Source organism: Antennarius striatus, chromosome 2 (assembly GCF_040054535.1).
Source record: "Antennarius striatus isolate MH-2024 chromosome 2, ASM4005453v1, whole genome shotgun sequence".
Lineage (NCBI taxonomy): Eukaryota > Metazoa > Chordata > Actinopteri > Lophiiformes > Antennariidae > Antennarius > Antennarius striatus.
Window position 1 is genome coordinate 3,272,339 of NC_090777.1, and position 17,153 is coordinate 3,289,491.

A 17,153-nucleotide genomic window follows, 5' to 3' on the forward strand; every position below is an offset into this window, starting at 1 on the left:
CACAGCATCTCATACTGACAAAACAACACAGATTTGTCAACTTTTTGCAGGTTTTTGACATCAGTTGTGTCAGGTTGGATGGTGAACGTTGGTGGACACTGGTTCACGTTCACTAGACGGCCATCAGGTGTCTCCTGGAGATGCTTAGTTGGGTTTAAGTCAGAACAACCAGTCCACTGAAGCCACTCCATTATTTCAGCTGTGTTCAGGGTCGATGTCGTGTTAGAAGGTGACCCTTCCCTCCAGTCTCAGGTCCTGATCACTCAGGAGAAGGTTTTCCTCCAGAACATCCCTGTACTTGTCTGCATTCATCTTTCCTTGGATTGGTCGTCCTGTCCGTGCTGCTGAAGAACCCCCCCACAGCATGATGCTGCCCCCACCAGGCTTCCCTGTGGGACTGGACTGGACAGGTGATGTGCAGTGCCTAGAATTAGGGCCAAAAAGTTCTATCTTGGTCTCATCACACAGGATCTTATTTCTCACCATCTTGGAGCCTTCAGGTGTTTTTTTAGCCTCTCGGCCGTAAAGCCCCGACTGGTGGAGTGATGGTCGACTTTCTAGAACCTTCTCCCATCTCCCCACTGCATCTCTGGAGCTTTGGGTTCTTCTTTACTTTTCTCATCAAGGCTCGTCTCCCATGATTGCTCAGTTTGGCTGAATGGCAGCTCCAGGAATGGTTCTGGTCATCCCAAACGTCTTGTTGAAGGATAACAGAGACCACTGTGTTCTGAGGAACCTTCAGTGCAGCAAAATTTCTGTTGTTCTGTCAGTATGGGGAGGGGGGGGTAGACATTTATGAGGAAAAAATTAACTTTAATGATTTTAGCAATTGGTTGCAACAGAACAAAAATGGAAAAAGGGCCATATATAACTAATAAATGTAACTCAATATAATGTAACATAAATGTAACTACTCCTTAATGTTAAATAACTGAATTTATTACTTATTCTAGTTCCAAACATTACAGTTAGACAGAAAAAACATGTTTGTTTGTTTCTCTGTTCTAACATGAATCCTTTTCATTTGTCAGGTTATTAAATCCACAGAACTCCATCAATCAAGGATCAAACTATCAATCAATAAAGAAAAATAACATCAGACACAAGTTAGGACGTTAACTTTGTTCACAACGTTTAGTCAGAGTTAAACTGGGCTGAAGTACTGGATTGTGGGAAGTGTAGTTTTTGGTCAAAGCACACTTTTGACCTATGTACTTTTAGACTTTGACCTTTTATGCTCTTGCGGGCCACATTAAATAATGTGGCGGGTGACATTTGGCCCCCGGGCCTTGAGTTTGACACATGTGCCATAGACATTGTGGAATACTTGAACAATTACTGTGAAAGCAAATACCTCTAGTGTAGTGGCTGAATGCTGATTGTACACCATGAATAAAGGGCTCTGAATTGTCTGTTGATGTGATGAAGCGCTTTATGAATAAACGTTGATTGATCGATTGATGAATAAAGAAAATGTTGTGTATGATTTGCGCTCGTGTAGTTTTCCTCCCTCGATTTACAATGCAACAATCGAACCATCGTTCTATAGGTGATGGAAAGTTGAGGAGCGGATCTGCATGGAATTATTTACACCTCTAAAGACGTCGACGAGTGGATCGATTGTGCGTGAGAATGGCGCCACGATGAGACGACTCCACTCGCTTTCAGCAATGCATTGTTAATACTGCGAGCAGAAGTGCCTTCGTGCTCACAATCATGTAAATGCACACAGACAAGGACTTGTTTGATTGTGTTACACTCATCATTATTGTATCGGAGCCGTCTCTGGGCGATTGGATGCGAGGTGCCTGGATCGGGATCGACTCTGATGGCTCCGGTTTGACTGTGAGCTAAAAGAGGAGTTAGAGAGCAGAACTGTCAAAAGTAATTGTGTCAAGGCCGGGCGATTTCCCTCCAGCTCCCCCGACACCCTTCTCTCCAAAATATCACCATATGAATAAACAATGCTGCTTTCACCTCTTCTTTTTTCTTTTTTATCTGTTTTTATTTTCTCTCATTACTCCCATTCTGCCTCCCATCTTTCTGTCGGCCTTTCGACTCCATCGCCGCACATCTTCTTCCTGTCATCCCTTTCCAGCCGTCATGATGCTATTTTTTTCTCTCTTCCAGGCTCTCCTACAGCCAGCGGCACCGGCACACTGCAGATCTATCTGATAGATATTAATGACAACTCCCCGGCACTCATACCCAAGGAGTCTCAGATCTGTGAGCGGATGAACAGAAATGTCAATGGTGTCAACATCACTGCGGCTGATGATGACACAGACCCTAACGCCGGACCGTTTGTCTTCGAGCTGCCAAACTTTCCCACCAGCATTCGACGCAACTGGACGATTTCTCGGATCAGCGGTGAGGAGACGTCTGTGTAGAATAATAGTGGAGAATATACTGTAAATGGGTTTTACAGGGCCACTGAGGACATAGTGAAGAGTTGGTTCAGTCATTTATTACCTATTTTTACCCATTATATTATTTATCATGTAAGGAAAATGTCAGGAAAAACCTTTCTTTTTCTCTGCTAAATACAGTATCATTAAACATGGAAGAACTAATTTCCTATAATTAAATATTTGTCATTTTTACTTGTTTTATATTGTATTGTTTTAACGTATTCTTCACTGAATGACGTTATTATATATAGGGATATTCGGTGCCGTATTGCATGCATGCAAAGCAAATAGAAGCATTGATTTTTATCCTGCTTCATGATTAAGTTGTCAAAAAAAAAAAAAAAAACAATAATGGTGATTTTTTTTTTTTATAGGCTTTCAGTCTAATGAAGGAAAAAATATAGAAAATTCTTCAATTTAATTTAACGTCTTTTGCCTCTGGCTTGATGAGTTTATGAGTATATATTTATATATTATTCCATCGGCAAGACAAGCTTGACCCCAGACTGGTGCTTTTATTCTCAGTTAGAGAAATAAATTCTCAGACGATCTTGATTCCTCCACAAACTAGAAAACAAGCCCAACAATTTCTCCTCCGCTGTTCAACTTTTTTTTTATAGTTTTCATGAATCAAACTTACAAACTTTTTTGTCACGTCGTCCACGTAGGGAATCACGCCTGTCTGGGCCTCCGGTACCAGGTCTACCTGGAACCAGGTGTGTACGAGGTCCCCATACTCGTGTCGGACTCGGGGAACCCTCCGTTGTCCAACCGATCGGTCATCAAGGTGAAGGTGTGTCCATGTGATGAAAACGGGGACTGCACCACCCTGGGGGCCGTGGCGGCCACCGGCCTGGGTACGGGGGCCATCATCTCCATCCTCATCTGCATCATAATCCTGCTGAGTGAGTACCGGAGATGTTTCAAACACATACACACCATCAAAGTTCTAGAACAGGGGGGTCAAACTCATTTTCAGCATCACAGTGTTCCTCAAAGGGCCAGATGTAACTTATAAATGTAAGTAAATGTACCTCAATAAAATGTAACATAAATGTAACTACTCCTTAATGTAACTAATAAATGTAACTAAATGTAACTCAGTGTAATGTAACTAAATGTAACTACTCCTTAATGTAACTAATAAATGTAACTAAATGTAACTCAGTGTAATGTAACTAAATGTAACTACTCCTTAATGTAACTAATAAATGTAACTAAATGTAACTCAGTGTAATGTAACTAAATGTAACTACTCCTTAATGTTAAATAACTGAATTTCTGACTTATTCTAGTTCCAAACATTACAGTTAGACAGAAATTACATGTTTGTTTGTTTCTCTGTTCTAACATAAATCCTTTTAATTTATCAGGTTATTAAACCCACAGAACTCCATCAATCAAGGATCAAACTATCAATCAATAAAGAAAAATAACATCGAACATTAATGGGACAATAATGCATTGTGGGAAATTTAGTTTTTTGGTCAAACCTCTTTATTTTTAGACATTCTGACCTTTAATGCTCTCGCGGGCCACATAAAACGATGTGGAGGGTAACATTTGGCCCCCCGGGCCGTGAGTTTGTCTCATGTGTTCTCGCGCTTGGTTCCCAACTTTTATTTATTTATTTTCTCAGTTTTTCAGGAAGTTTTTCAGGATTGTGTACATATTATATACACTGCAAAAAAAAAGTTGTTGTTTGGCTTTGATTTGACTTTGTGTCAAAAAAATGCATGGGGGGGGGGGGAGCAGCCATTAAACATTCATGACGCTGTATTACAACAACACGAACAGTAGTTTGTATAATAGATTAATACTTTGACAGCTGGAATCCTCTCCAGCATCTTTTGACAAGGTTTCTGTCTCCTGTTCTTCTTTTGTCCATATATATATATATATATATATATATATATATATATATATATATATATATATATATATATATATATATATATATATATATATATATATATATATATATATATATATATATATATATATACCCCACGTGAATATATATATATATATATATATATACTGCTGTCTGTCTTCCTTGTGATTCCCGCCGCCGGCTTGCTTTGTTTCCTGCAGGTCTCATAGTTCATAAAAATAGATGCACACTCGCCGCTGCAGGATTCTTCCACCATGTTTTTTCTTGAATTTTTTATTTTTTTTTACTGCATCAATAAGCTTTTTTTTTTTTATTGTTATTATTATTTTCATGCCTTTTCTTTCTGAAGCGTCGCTTCAGTGGACAAATGAACCACTTATAGCTGCAGCGACCCGTCGTTGTGCCGCGCTGTTCAAGCGTAAACGTGCGATCTTAATGACTCTTATGGTTTTAACAACCTCACAGGTATAAATACTGAGGAATATTGACTCTTCAAAGAAGTGTGAATATTCACAGAAGTTGTCTCCAGTTTGATCTTTCAGAGCTATGGATACTTTAAGAACTTTAAGAAATCCCAGAATTTAAATTATACTTGCATAAATCATTCTCTAGACCGCATTTGTCAAACTCGTGACGCCGGGGGCCAAATGTGGCCCTCTACTTCATTTTATGTGGCCCGCGAGGAGCACTAAAAGGTCAGAGTGTCTGAAAATGAATATCAAAAGCATGCTTTGACCTGCAACTACATTTCCCACAATGCACTATTTAATCCCAGTTTAACTCTGATAAAAAACATTTTGAACGAATTTAATTTCTTAACTTGAGTTTTATGTTATTTTTCTTTATTCACTCGACTATTTTTTAGCCATGATTGATGGAGTTCTGTGGTTTAATAACCTGACAAATTATAACAGAACAACAAGTAAACATATTTTTTTGTGTAACTATAATGTTTGTAACTTGATTAAGTAATAAATTCCGAGTTATTTAACATTGAGAAGTAGTTACATTTATGTTACATTACATTGAGTTACATTTAGTTACATTTATTAGTTACATTAAGAAGTAGTTACATATATGTTTCATTACATTGAGTTACATTTAGTTACATTTATTAGTTACATTAAGGAGCAGTTACATTTATGTTACATTACATTGAGTTACATTTAGTTACATTTATTAGTTACATTAAGGAGTAGTTACATTTAGTTACATTACATTGAGTTACATTTAGTTACATTCATTAGTTACATTAAGGAGTAGTTACATTTAGTTATATTACATTGAGTTACATTTAGTTACATTTATTCGTTACATCTGGCCCTTTGATGCTGATGTGGCCCCAGTGAAGATGCTTTAGACTGTGTTTTTATCCAGCATCACCTTGAGGTGGTCTATTGACTGGGACTTCCATCACATATGGTGCATGCATTTGTGTCCGGCTAACAAGCTAGACTTAACAAAAAAAAAAAAAAAAAAGGAAAAGGTGAACGATGTCAAACTCAGCACATTAGCCGCGTCATCGTAAGCATATTTTCATGCTGACTTAGCATTTAGCTCAAAGCGGGCTGCTCCTGGCAGGACTCTGGATTCTTCATTTTGTTAATGACAGAGCTTGTTTTGTGTTTAATGCAGATGGTTGAACGTGTGTGTGTGTGTGTGTGTGTGTGTGTGTGTGTGTGTGTGTGTGTGTGTGTGTGTGTGTGTGTGTGTGTGTGTGTGTGTGTGTGTGTGTGTGTGTGTCTTCTTGCAGGCATGGTGCTGGTCTTCGTCGTGTGGATCAAGCGTAGAGAGAAGGAGAGGCAAACCAAGCAGCTGCTCATCGACCCCGAAGACGATGTCAGAGACAACATCCTGAAGTACGACGAGGAGGGCGGGGGCGAGGAGGACCAGGTGAGATCTGGAGGACGCAGCGGGACGTTTCTACGTCGGACGCCACGCTCACGTCCGCGTGTCCCCCCCGTACAGGACTACGACCTGAGCCAGCTGCAGCAGCCAGACTCCCTGGAGCACATCATCAGCAAGCCGCCTGGCGTCCGCAGGGTGGACGAGCGTCCCATCATCCCCGAGTCGCAGTACCCCATCAGACCCGTAGTGCCCCACCCGGGAGACATCGGAGACTTCATCCATGAGGCGAGTCACCCCCCCCCCCCCCGCTCACGTTCTCCCATCCGTTTCACGTTTATTGTAATTAATGAGTAATTCCTCCGTGCCGGTGTAAACGGCGCCACGGCAACGGATGACAACAAATTTTGTTTTTATTTTACAGCTGCTCTCATCATGCCAGCTTTATTCACGCACACACACACACACACACACACACACACACACACACACACACACACACACACACATCTCCGGCGTTGGCACGCTGATCAGCAGGAAAATGCTGACTGACAGAGTAGTGACAGCCCGTTCACACTTGAGAGGTGTTGGCAGCTGTTCACATTTTCCTCTCGTCTCCTCCCTCCCTGTCTCTCTCTGCCCCCCCCCATCTCCGTGGCTCACACATGTTCTCACCTGATCTCGCTCCAGCAGCCTGGTGAGACAAACACACAAACACATGGTGTTTCTGCCACGCTCTTTACCCTTGGGGGGTGTCTGGGTGGGGGCTGAGGCAGTTCTATCTGTGTCGTCTCTAGATTCCAAAGAGGTGGATGACGCGTACAAACCTCACCTCGCATCAGCCTCTTTGTTCTGTACAAATACAGACGCATTAGATTTTAGTTTGAGGGTGGATTTGATGAGAAGAGAAACGTCAGATCCAACATGTGGAAAAGAGACTCTTCAAAAATCTCAGAATTGCCTCATAAAGGAAATTAAAAATATAATTTCCTGGAATCTTGATTAAAACCAAATCAAACTATGAAAACAGATCCAAACCGAACATCCAGATCTGTCCATTATGAATGACTTGCTGTTACTAATTCAGTTACCTTATAGTCAAGGGGCTCCTGGTTGGATCTAGGGTAAGGCTGGGTTGAGTTACAGAGAATTGTTGGGCCGTGTTGAGAATTGTTGAAGGTTTGTGGTCTGTTGTATTCCTATCGGAATATGAAAATAAAGTAAAACTCCACTTTGACCAGCAGTACAGCACATACCTCCTGCAAGGCCAAACAATCCTACAAGTGTGTGTCGAGCTCCTTTTGCCAGGAAAGAACATCAGGAATCCTTCAGTGTCGTCCAGATGCATTGTGGGGTTTTACAGTTTCTGCAGCTTCAGTCTTTATCTTTCATATATAAACTTAGAATCTTATGAATACGAAAGCAAATAGCTTGAAGGTACTTTAATATCTCGAGATACGAGCTGCTCAACATACAAGTTATTTGGGATACGAGCCGTCACTCTGTCCATAGTTTGTTTGACATACAAGTGGAAATCTGAGATACGAGTCGTACTTCAGGACACCACCGCGAGTTGCTGGATGGATACAACATCATTGAGACCGCATCTCGTTCTTTACCATGTGTTGGCGGATGGCTACAACATCAGTGAGACCGCGTCTTGTTCTTTCCCACGTGTTGGCGGATGGATACAACATCAGTGAGGCCGCATCTCGTTCTTTACCATGTGTTGGCGGATGGATACAACATCAGTGAGACCGCATCTCGTTCTTTACCATGTGTTGGCGGATGGATACGACATCAGTGAGACCGGATCTCGTTCTTGTTGGTGGAGTGAAGACGTACCTCATGTTTTCTCGTGACTTTTGCGTTTATTTTCATTCTTTATCATTGTTTATGTAACTTATATATAATTAATTATACAAAGGTAAATCTGTATGTCTATTGGTTGATAAAAAAATGTTGTTTTTTCATAATTTAGAGAGTTTGGGTCTTTTTTTACAGGGCTGGATTGGAATAAATGTTTTTAGTTATTTTAAATGGGGAAAAGTTAGCTATTGGACTCGTATCTCGTATGTCTTCCTTGCTTTTCCGTCACCAACAAACCTTCCTCTGCAGGCGCGGAATCGTATCGGCTGCTTCAATAACCGCTCTTTGTCGTTTTTAGGGTCTCAGAGCGGCGGACAACGACCCTACGGCCCCTCCGTACGACTCCCTGTTGGTGTTTGACTATGAGGGCAGCGGCTCCACCGCCGGCTCCGTCAGCTCCCTCAACTCCTCCAGCACGGGGGACCAGGACTATGACTACCTCAACGAATGGGGACCCCGCTTCAAGAAGCTGGCGGACATGTACGGCGGAGGGAACGACGATTAAAGTCCCCACCGCGCACATGCACACACCCAGACACACACCCTCGTCCAGTCAAAGCTGGCCTGCCATGCTCTGCCCCCCCAACACAGGAGGGCTATTACACCCTTAACTGATAACAATGACACGCTCACACTGACAAACGGACCGACCAACCAACCAAACAACCAATCACGTCACCCACCACAGAGGGCTGGCGCCCTGAGTCAGTTTTGGGCAGTCTTGCCAACCGTCTCCTGCTCTAAGCCAGTCTAAGACTGAAATATAAGCTCTGAATCGCAGGCTTCTTTTAGTTTTGTGTATTTTTAATCTGTGCTGTTTTTGTTTTTAAAGTTTTTCTGCGAAATTCAGGTTTTACTTTGAGGAGTCCGATTTTGCTTTCTGTCAAGTTTATGTGGTTGTTGTTTTTTTGTTTTTTTTGGTCCCCAACTCATCTCCAATCCACGGCGTTCCCGTAATCCTGGGGGATTTCACATTTTTCCCTCACCGTCAACCCCGCCTGCCTCTATGCAGAAGCTTTAGGTTGAACAGCTCGCTTTGTCTGAGGAGAACGAGGAGGAACGCAGATATGAAAGTCCTTCTCGCGCAGAAGGTCCAGGCTTATTCTTTCTTGAACTTGAATTACTTAGAACAGAAGCACTGTTGTTTAAAAAGTGCCTTCAGTGGTGCGTATTTTAGCAGACTCCCGCTAACTCAGGATTGGTTGCCATTTTCTGGGGCTTGACTGCCCCCCCCCCCCTCAATATGACCCCCAGACCCTTTAACACAGACCTTCCAATGTCACTTCTATCACCCTGCAGGAGATGTCGGTGCTGGTTTCAGAGGAGCGTTGACTGGCTTACGAGGCGCTTTAGGTTTAACGTGCTGTACATAGGCCAACGGTGTGTCGGGGAGACCCGGACAAATCTTTAACCGTTCAAGTCGGGCGTGTCTGTGCCCCCAGATCACAGACGACGTCAGCGTGATTACGGAATTCACAAAAATACACGATAAGACTGTCCGAGGCAACAAACGCGTTGCGTGTCTTTGTGTTTTCGTGGCTTCACTAGCAGCTGTGTTTGTTTTGAGCTCTCCGTATTTACACCTAAAGATGGACGAGTCCTGAGTGTTACCGCTGTAATGTTGCTGTATGTGATGTACAAACGAGGGGTTTTTAAGGTGTCTTTGCCTTCAAGGTCGTTTAAGGTTTGCATGTTTGTCTCTTCACCCACTGCTAATCAACACGGCACCAGTTTTTGTGTGGTAAATGTGTCCTAGTAAAGTCTGTAAAGTGTAACACCACGGAAAAAGAAAATACGGGATCACGTCCAAATGCTGAAACGGCATTACACACACAGTCCCTGGTCCGAGCCCCTGATTCTTGAAACTTTGAATGCACACACACTTTTGTGTTGGTCTCTCTCTCTATCTCAAGGAAACTGAGGGAGTCTCAGCCTGGGATATAGCAGCATCACAAATTGTCTCTCTTCCGGTGGCGTTTTTCTTTCATCTGGAATTTCGTCCTGTAAATTCAAGAGGTTTTGAAAAAGGAGCTAAAGGGATGGGGGGGTCGGGGGGGAGCCTCAGCTAGAGTTCCCCGCTTTATCAAAGCAGGCTGCTGGAAACTAAAGCTTCAGTAATTGTGCTTTAAAAGCTTGAACATTTTCAACCCATTTGACAATTTTGTTGTGTCTTAATGAAAAAGCGGCGCTACCCTTTTGGGCTTTGGTAATCACATCCCCCTCCCCCCCTGGAACGGCGTGGCGAGAGCTGAGAAAAGACGTATAGTCTTTAAATTCACTGATTTTAAATATGCAAAACATTTCACAGAGGGACCAGGGAGGAGATGCTAGTGAACGATAGAAAAGATTAATCATTCCCTATCTTCCTCCTCGGTTGTAGGCCGTTTAAGCCGGATGTAGACCTACCAGATTATTCATTAATTATGAACATGATGAATGAGCGGAGGAAAGCCCAGCGAACGACGGATGCTTCACTCTCCCTGGTTTACCATCGTTTCTCACTTTCTCACGGTTCTTGAAGATGTCGATGAAGACGTTGGTGTAAATATTCATCAACGAACAAACAAGGAGTTCGATCCGACCGCGAACCAGGAAGCAAAGGTTGTTGGGTAATTAATAAGGTTAAACAGGGTAAGAATTCATTTACATGAACAGGTTAAAAAAAAAAAAAGGCGCTACTTTGAGGAGTAGAAACTGACCGATCTACCAGAACGTTTCCACCCAGGTAGAAACAGGAAACGGGAGAGAATCGACCCCAACTCACAGATTCCCCACAAAATAAACACAGCTGTTATTTTCTCACATTTCTGATTATTTCTTACCAATCAATGATGTACATACCAAACACGTTTATACATTTGCGTTGGCATTTTGTTTCCCCACTCCAGATGAATCCTTGGCGGTGTCTATATTTCACCACGAAAAGCCATGTGCATTGAAAAGAATCTGTGCGATTGTGTACGAGCTGACAGCCATACTCGTGTCGCTGTTCAATTTTAGCTTCATCAAGGTGAATCTTGTACAAATAAGTTGTACAGTCTCTGCGAGCACGCACTCACTCCTCTAGGCCTTACTGTACAGACGTGATTGGTCGATCCGATACGAGCCCTTCGAGCTCCGACGTGAACGAAGGCCATCCAGTGTTCACGGAGCGAAGACGCGTTTCACGAAGCGTTCGTGCTCTTGTTTAGACGTACACACCGGATTAAGGGGCAATCAACTCACACACACACACACACACACACATGCACACATATGCACTTCACACAAGTTACCTTTATAACTGTGTCAAAATGTTCACACGTGACACAACGCCATTATGATTCTGAATGTTATCAACGACTCGCAATGGCAGCGAATTATCAAAGGAGTCGGACTCACATCGAAATGCAATGCTTGATGGGAAATGAAGGATGATTCCTACTTATTACATACGTGACGGACTGACGTTCCCTGGGTCCAGTGAGGAGAGACGTGGGAAATGTCGGAACCGTCTTGTGGCTGTGCCAATGACAGCTCTTCTGCCTCTTTGACTGGTTTTAGTTGAAGGACACTTGGTCCCGTTGGGGACCCTGAACTACACATGATGGGAACGCTCCAGCAGGAGCTGGTAAGGCCAGAACTGCAAAGACAGACAGCAGTGTTTCTTACAAGTTTGCTAAATACTGCTCAAGTCCAAGTGTACATAATGTAGTATTTGCTTGAAGCTAAACCGAGCAACTTAGGCAAACTGTAACAGTACAATTGGAGCTTTTTGCATGTGTCTTTTTTATAATGGACGGACGAGTTCTATTACAGTAACCATACGACGTTTTAAAATGTGTCGCAGCCCGCATGACCGAGGTTGCCCTCTAGAGGAGATTTTGGCGCCCCATACTCATATAGTGTCAAATGGAAGAGATTAAAAAAAATAAAACAAAGCAGAAAAAAAAACAAAAAAGAATTGCACAGTTATGGAGTCAAAAAGACTTTTTGTAAATTGTCAACAGCACAAATATTTTGTATTGTTGTTTGTACCATTTTGTAAAAAAAAAAAAAAAAAAAATACAAAGGGAAAAAAAAAGACAAAAAAAAAAGGGAAAGAACCTGTCGTTTCAAGCCTGTGTTTATAGTGCCACTGCAATCTTGGTTTCCAAATACCGTACAGTAAATGCGCAGCCTTGCAGATCAACCTTGTAATATAGACGCTGAGCTGGAGACTCCCTGTCAGCATCATGTGTTATAAATAAAACCTCCCCTCCTTATAGGAATCTGCCTCCTGTCCTTTCCTTGTCACCCACAGATTTCAGTCACACTCCTGCTCACACACTTCTTTATTTATCATGTACGACCTTATTTTGACTGTGTATTCTGCAGCGTGTTGGAATTTAATTCAGTATTTACGCGCATATTATTTCCTCTTTATTTTCTAGTAAAATAAATGCGCACTGAATCAGAATTTCAGGGCTTCTCCCTGTGGAGCTATTCATCCATTTGTTGGTTTAATTTTTTGCACTAAATCCAACAGATTTTAATGAGGTATCATGTCGGTTTGGAACTCTGACCGAGGAAGAGTATGTTAGATTTTGAGTCAGATATTGATGCTGGATTTTTTGATTTGTTTTTTTAAAATATTTTTTCAGCTTTGCAAGATACATACTGTATATCTTATACCAGTATTTGCGTGTATCTTTGATGCACATTTTTTGACAGGAACATACGATCGCCTGCTTTAAATTCACTTCCATTCAACAGAAATATTCACAATTTTTCCATTTCTCCACTTAAATTTCGAACCCGGAAATTTTGGGTTTTTTTACTGGGGGTAGTTTCTCGTCACGAGACTCACCTGCATGATTCTGACTCATTAAAATCGACCAAACGGCAACACTATTTACGCTCATTTTACACTGCAGTGAGAGAGGAGTTAGTTTGACCCTCCAGATCAAGAATAAGAGTCCTGTTGGGTTTGTCTGTCTGTTAAAACGCTTTGAAATGTCTGCTGGTGTGATTAACAAATAAAGTTTGGTTGATTGATTGATTGATTAACACCATGCTTCCGGAGAAGATGCAAAAGTTGGAGAAAAAGCAAGTGACTATGAGTGCTATTTTGCATAAAAAACAATCAAAAGTTAATAAATAGACAGGTATTACGACAGATATTAGATAGTTGTGCGGAGAAGCTTGGTTCAGTGTCCACAGGAGAAAATATGAATTAAAGGAAAAGTAAAACTATTGAGTGAAAAGCAAAAGTGAAAAAAAAACTATTACATCTTTATTTCTAAAAAAAAAACCATTTTGATAAAACTAATAAAAAAAAGTCATCTTTTTTTTCTTTTTACTTAAACATTTATGATGTTATTAATAAAAACATTGAAATTAACACATTTTTAGTTTTTATATTGGACTACTGGCAAAACTCAATCCTTGCTTAAGCTTCTACCGTATATTCTACTATTATTTTGGGATGCATAAACGTCATGTTGGGATGCACAAATTTTCCTTGAAGTGCATCCCAGGGATGCACTACTCTCTGGAGGTAAAATTAACTATCAAAATTCTTACACAATTTGCTAAAACCATTTATAAAAATAATGATAGGACAAACAGCAAAGGGTGCGGCATTAGCAAAGACATATAAATGAATAGCCTGACGCTATGCTAAAACAAAGGCTTTTATTGGCAGAAAGCTAACGGCGTAGCGGCAGCTTGTTGTTGTCTCCCCTGAATCTCCTCCAGGAAACATTTCCACCATGTTGAATCCAAAAGATTTTGAAATGATGATGTGCTCCTGGATGCTCCGGTTTAATATGTGGATGATTGAGTTTCATGTTTCAAATTAGTGGCGGTGCCAGCCGTGAACACACATAAGCTAAAATGATCAACACAATTAAGGCTGTTCATTCGTCAACTGCGCCTGACGGGGCAGTCTTCCAAGGTGGCATAATGAATTCTTTCTCCGCGGAAAGCAGCTGAGACGCAGTGACAGAACAACCGAGTATGAAAAGTGTTCAAACCAAGCAAATCTGAAACAGATGCTGCATCGCAAAAAGCCACGCCGCACTTAAAACAGTACAAAAAAAAACTAAGACCGTGCTTGTATTCGTTCTTTATTTCTTCCTATTTCCTGTTTTCTTCACTTCTCCAAAAAAATGGTTTCTACAAAATTCTAAAAAGCTTCTTTTTTTTTTAAAACGGTCAAAAAAAGCATGTTGTTTTAATTTTTTTTTTTTAATCGACCATTTGTTGGGTTTGTGTTGCTAGGAAACAGGAAATAAATTGGGGGCCATTCAGAAAGCCCTAACACACGTGACATGTATTTTACTTTTGTTAGCGAAATTGCTTTAAAAGTTCAAACATTTTGTTTATATTGTTTGTTAGTATTGCGAATGCGACGATTTGTTCTACGTGATTTTACATTTAGTGTACATAGAGCGTAAAATCAGCCTGACCTTCCCGCGGCGCGCTGCTGTTCGCGGCGTCTCGGAGTGAATTATCAGAGGTTGTCAGGTGTGAAAACGTTTTATTGGCATTTCAACTCCGATTTAAATCTTAATTTAGCAACGACCACATTAAAAAAAAAGAAGAAAAAAAAGAAAACTGAAGGTAGAAAAAGAAAATTGCTTCGCGATTGACACAGGCAGGAGGAAGATGAGGATGAGGATGAGTTGACCCTTACTTGTTCTCTTCCAACTCAGCAGGTCGGTGAAACCGACTGCTTCTCCCGGTCATTGATTGACCCGTCAAGATCAAGTCAATGCACATGCAGGCATATTAAGCCTGATGTTACACACACACACGCACACACACACACATCGCCCTCAAACTACAGGGGCAGCTGAAACCCGCTCCTGCCCCCACCGCTGCCGGCCGGACTCCGGGGTTGGAATGGAGATGGATTAATTCTGATAACAAGCAGGATTCTGACCCCGGTATGAATTCATACATGTGAACAGCTGATAGTGTTCCTGATTTATTATTTTTTTAGCTTTGCTAAGTTTTGCAGGTCTCCGCAGGTCAAAGGTTAAATCTATGACATTTTTTTAACATTAAATAGGAGCGGCTGTCGGCTACGTAAAGATATCTCGACCAGATGGATGTAATATCTGAGCTTCCTCTGCTCTGATTGGCTGCCCGTGGATGTTACTGCGTGCTTTTGTTTCCTAACAGCGAAATATGCATTATACAATCCAAGAAACGGTGAATAATGTAAACGCAAATGTTTGAGAAAAAGCAAGTGACGATGAGTGTTTTTTTGCATAAAAAACAATCAAAAGTGAATGAAGAAAAAGAGACAGACATTACTACAGATATTACTACAGATATTACTACAGATATTACTACAGATATTACTGAAATGCAGTGTCCACAGGAGAGTATATGAATTAAAGGCAAAGAAAACTATTGAGTGAAAAGCAAAAGTGAAAAAAAACAAACTGTATTACATCTTTCTTTATTTATGAAACTGTTTTTTTAATGACTATCAGGCTGTAACATTTCGATAAAACTAATATATAAATTTACTTTTTTTTTTCTTTTTACTTAAACAGTTATGATGTTCTTAATAAAAACATTAACATTAAATAGTTTAGTTTTTGTATTGTACTATTGGCAAAACTCAATCCGTATATTCTGTTATAATTTTGGGATGTATAACCATCATGTTGGGATGCGCAAATTTTTCTGAAGCGCATCCCAGGGATGCACTACTTTCTGGAGGTACAATGAACTCTTAAATCCTTGCCTTGTATTTGATATCTGCTTCATATCCAGCACCAGCTTCGCCGTCCAGCATCCCATTCCCATCGACGGGAAAGGTGCATCCATCGGAATCATCCGTCAACCCGCAGCATCGGTAACATCGCCTCATTCTCAATCAGCGGCTTTCATTTCCTCTGTGATGGCCACGGGACGTGAGGAGACGAGGAAAGGATGTGGGAGGAAGGGAATGGCCCGTGTCTGATTGGATATCGGTCTAATGGTCGCTTTAGTGGACCGCCGGACCGCCTCGAGACCCAGACGCGGCCTCGCGTGGAGCCAAATGGAGATGGGAGGTCTGCTTCTCCAAAATAAAGCGTTTCCTCGCAGCGATCTGAGTGAAAGCGCCGCTCCTAAATCCTTAATACGCGGCGCTGCTCCGTGTGTTAAGGATAAACAAATAACCACAGCGCATTGGTTTTATTGTCTTACATCAATGTTGATTTATTCGCAGCCGTCGGTGGGCGATTGTATGCAGATTGGCTCATGCCCCCGCGGTGAACTCCTCATCTAATCCTGGCAGAGTGGAAGTGCTCTCGAGGTGGGGGGGGGGAGGGAGTGGACTCTCCAGAGAAATGAGAGAGAGTTCAAACAGTCAAGAGCTCCGCAGCCACGGGGATCCGCGACCAAACAACTCGAATTTTTCCTCCAGACGCGGCGTCGGGACGAGATATTCGATTGGCGCTTGAGTCGAGATGAGGATGTGATGGGGGCCATTCCAGCGAGGCATACTGGGATGTGAAAGCCCCCGAATGGAACCGATAATGGTTTGGAGACCACACCCCAAGAGAGATTCGGCTGCAGCTGACCACAATATGGCAAGTGAAGCCCCCACCCCCACCCCCCCCCCCAACAGAACGGCCCTGGAATTCGATTTAAATTCCATTCTTACATCCAAATCAAATTAAGCTTCACAGAGTAGCTATCTATCACCGACCTGCACGCAGATTGTCAGGATGAAACCATCTGTCGGCGCTTACCGATGCAAGGGGGGGTGGGGGTGGGGCTTTTCGTGAGGTGGCCCTTTGGTAGGGGCCAACCCCGGAATCACCTGTAGAAAATGCAAAAACTCAAAGCAAAAACAAGAAAAAAAAAAAGAATTTACTTTAAAAAGTAGCATAAAAAACAAAAAAAAACAAAAAAACCCCAAAAACAAGCAGAACATTTATTTTCCCATTAAAAAGAAGTGATATGTATGATTTATGAGATCTTTTTTTTTTTTTTGTATGACAATAAATGTTTTGCTTTCCTGACTGGAATCTGAAATATTAATCTGAGCACGGCGGACTGGGGAATTGGAGGAGTACAATTGGCAGAAAAGAAAAAGAAGAAAAAAAAAACCGGAGAGTAAAAATGTTCTTATTGTTTTGCTGGGTGTGAAATTCGTACATTTAAAT

At 41.7% G+C, this 17,153-nt stretch overlaps 1 protein-coding gene across 1 annotated transcript in view; it reads left to right on the top strand.

Annotated features, from left to right (window-relative positions):
* LOC137608071 (cadherin-4-like) overlaps positions 1-12,269 on the top strand; it is a 235,100-nt gene extending 222,831 nt beyond the window's left edge. Inside the window, exons 13-17 of the mRNA XM_068334093.1 lie at positions 2,131-2,370; positions 3,080-3,316; positions 6,059-6,198; positions 6,274-6,438; positions 8,318-12,269. Coding sequence (XP_068190194.1) covers positions 2,131-2,370; positions 3,080-3,316; positions 6,059-6,198; positions 6,274-6,438; positions 8,318-8,524 — 989 coding nt within the window. The 3' untranslated portion in view covers positions 8,525-12,269. The remainder of the gene's footprint in view (positions 1-2,130; positions 2,371-3,079; positions 3,317-6,058; positions 6,199-6,273; positions 6,439-8,317) is intronic.
* Positions 12,270-17,153: the final 4,884 nt, after the last annotated feature.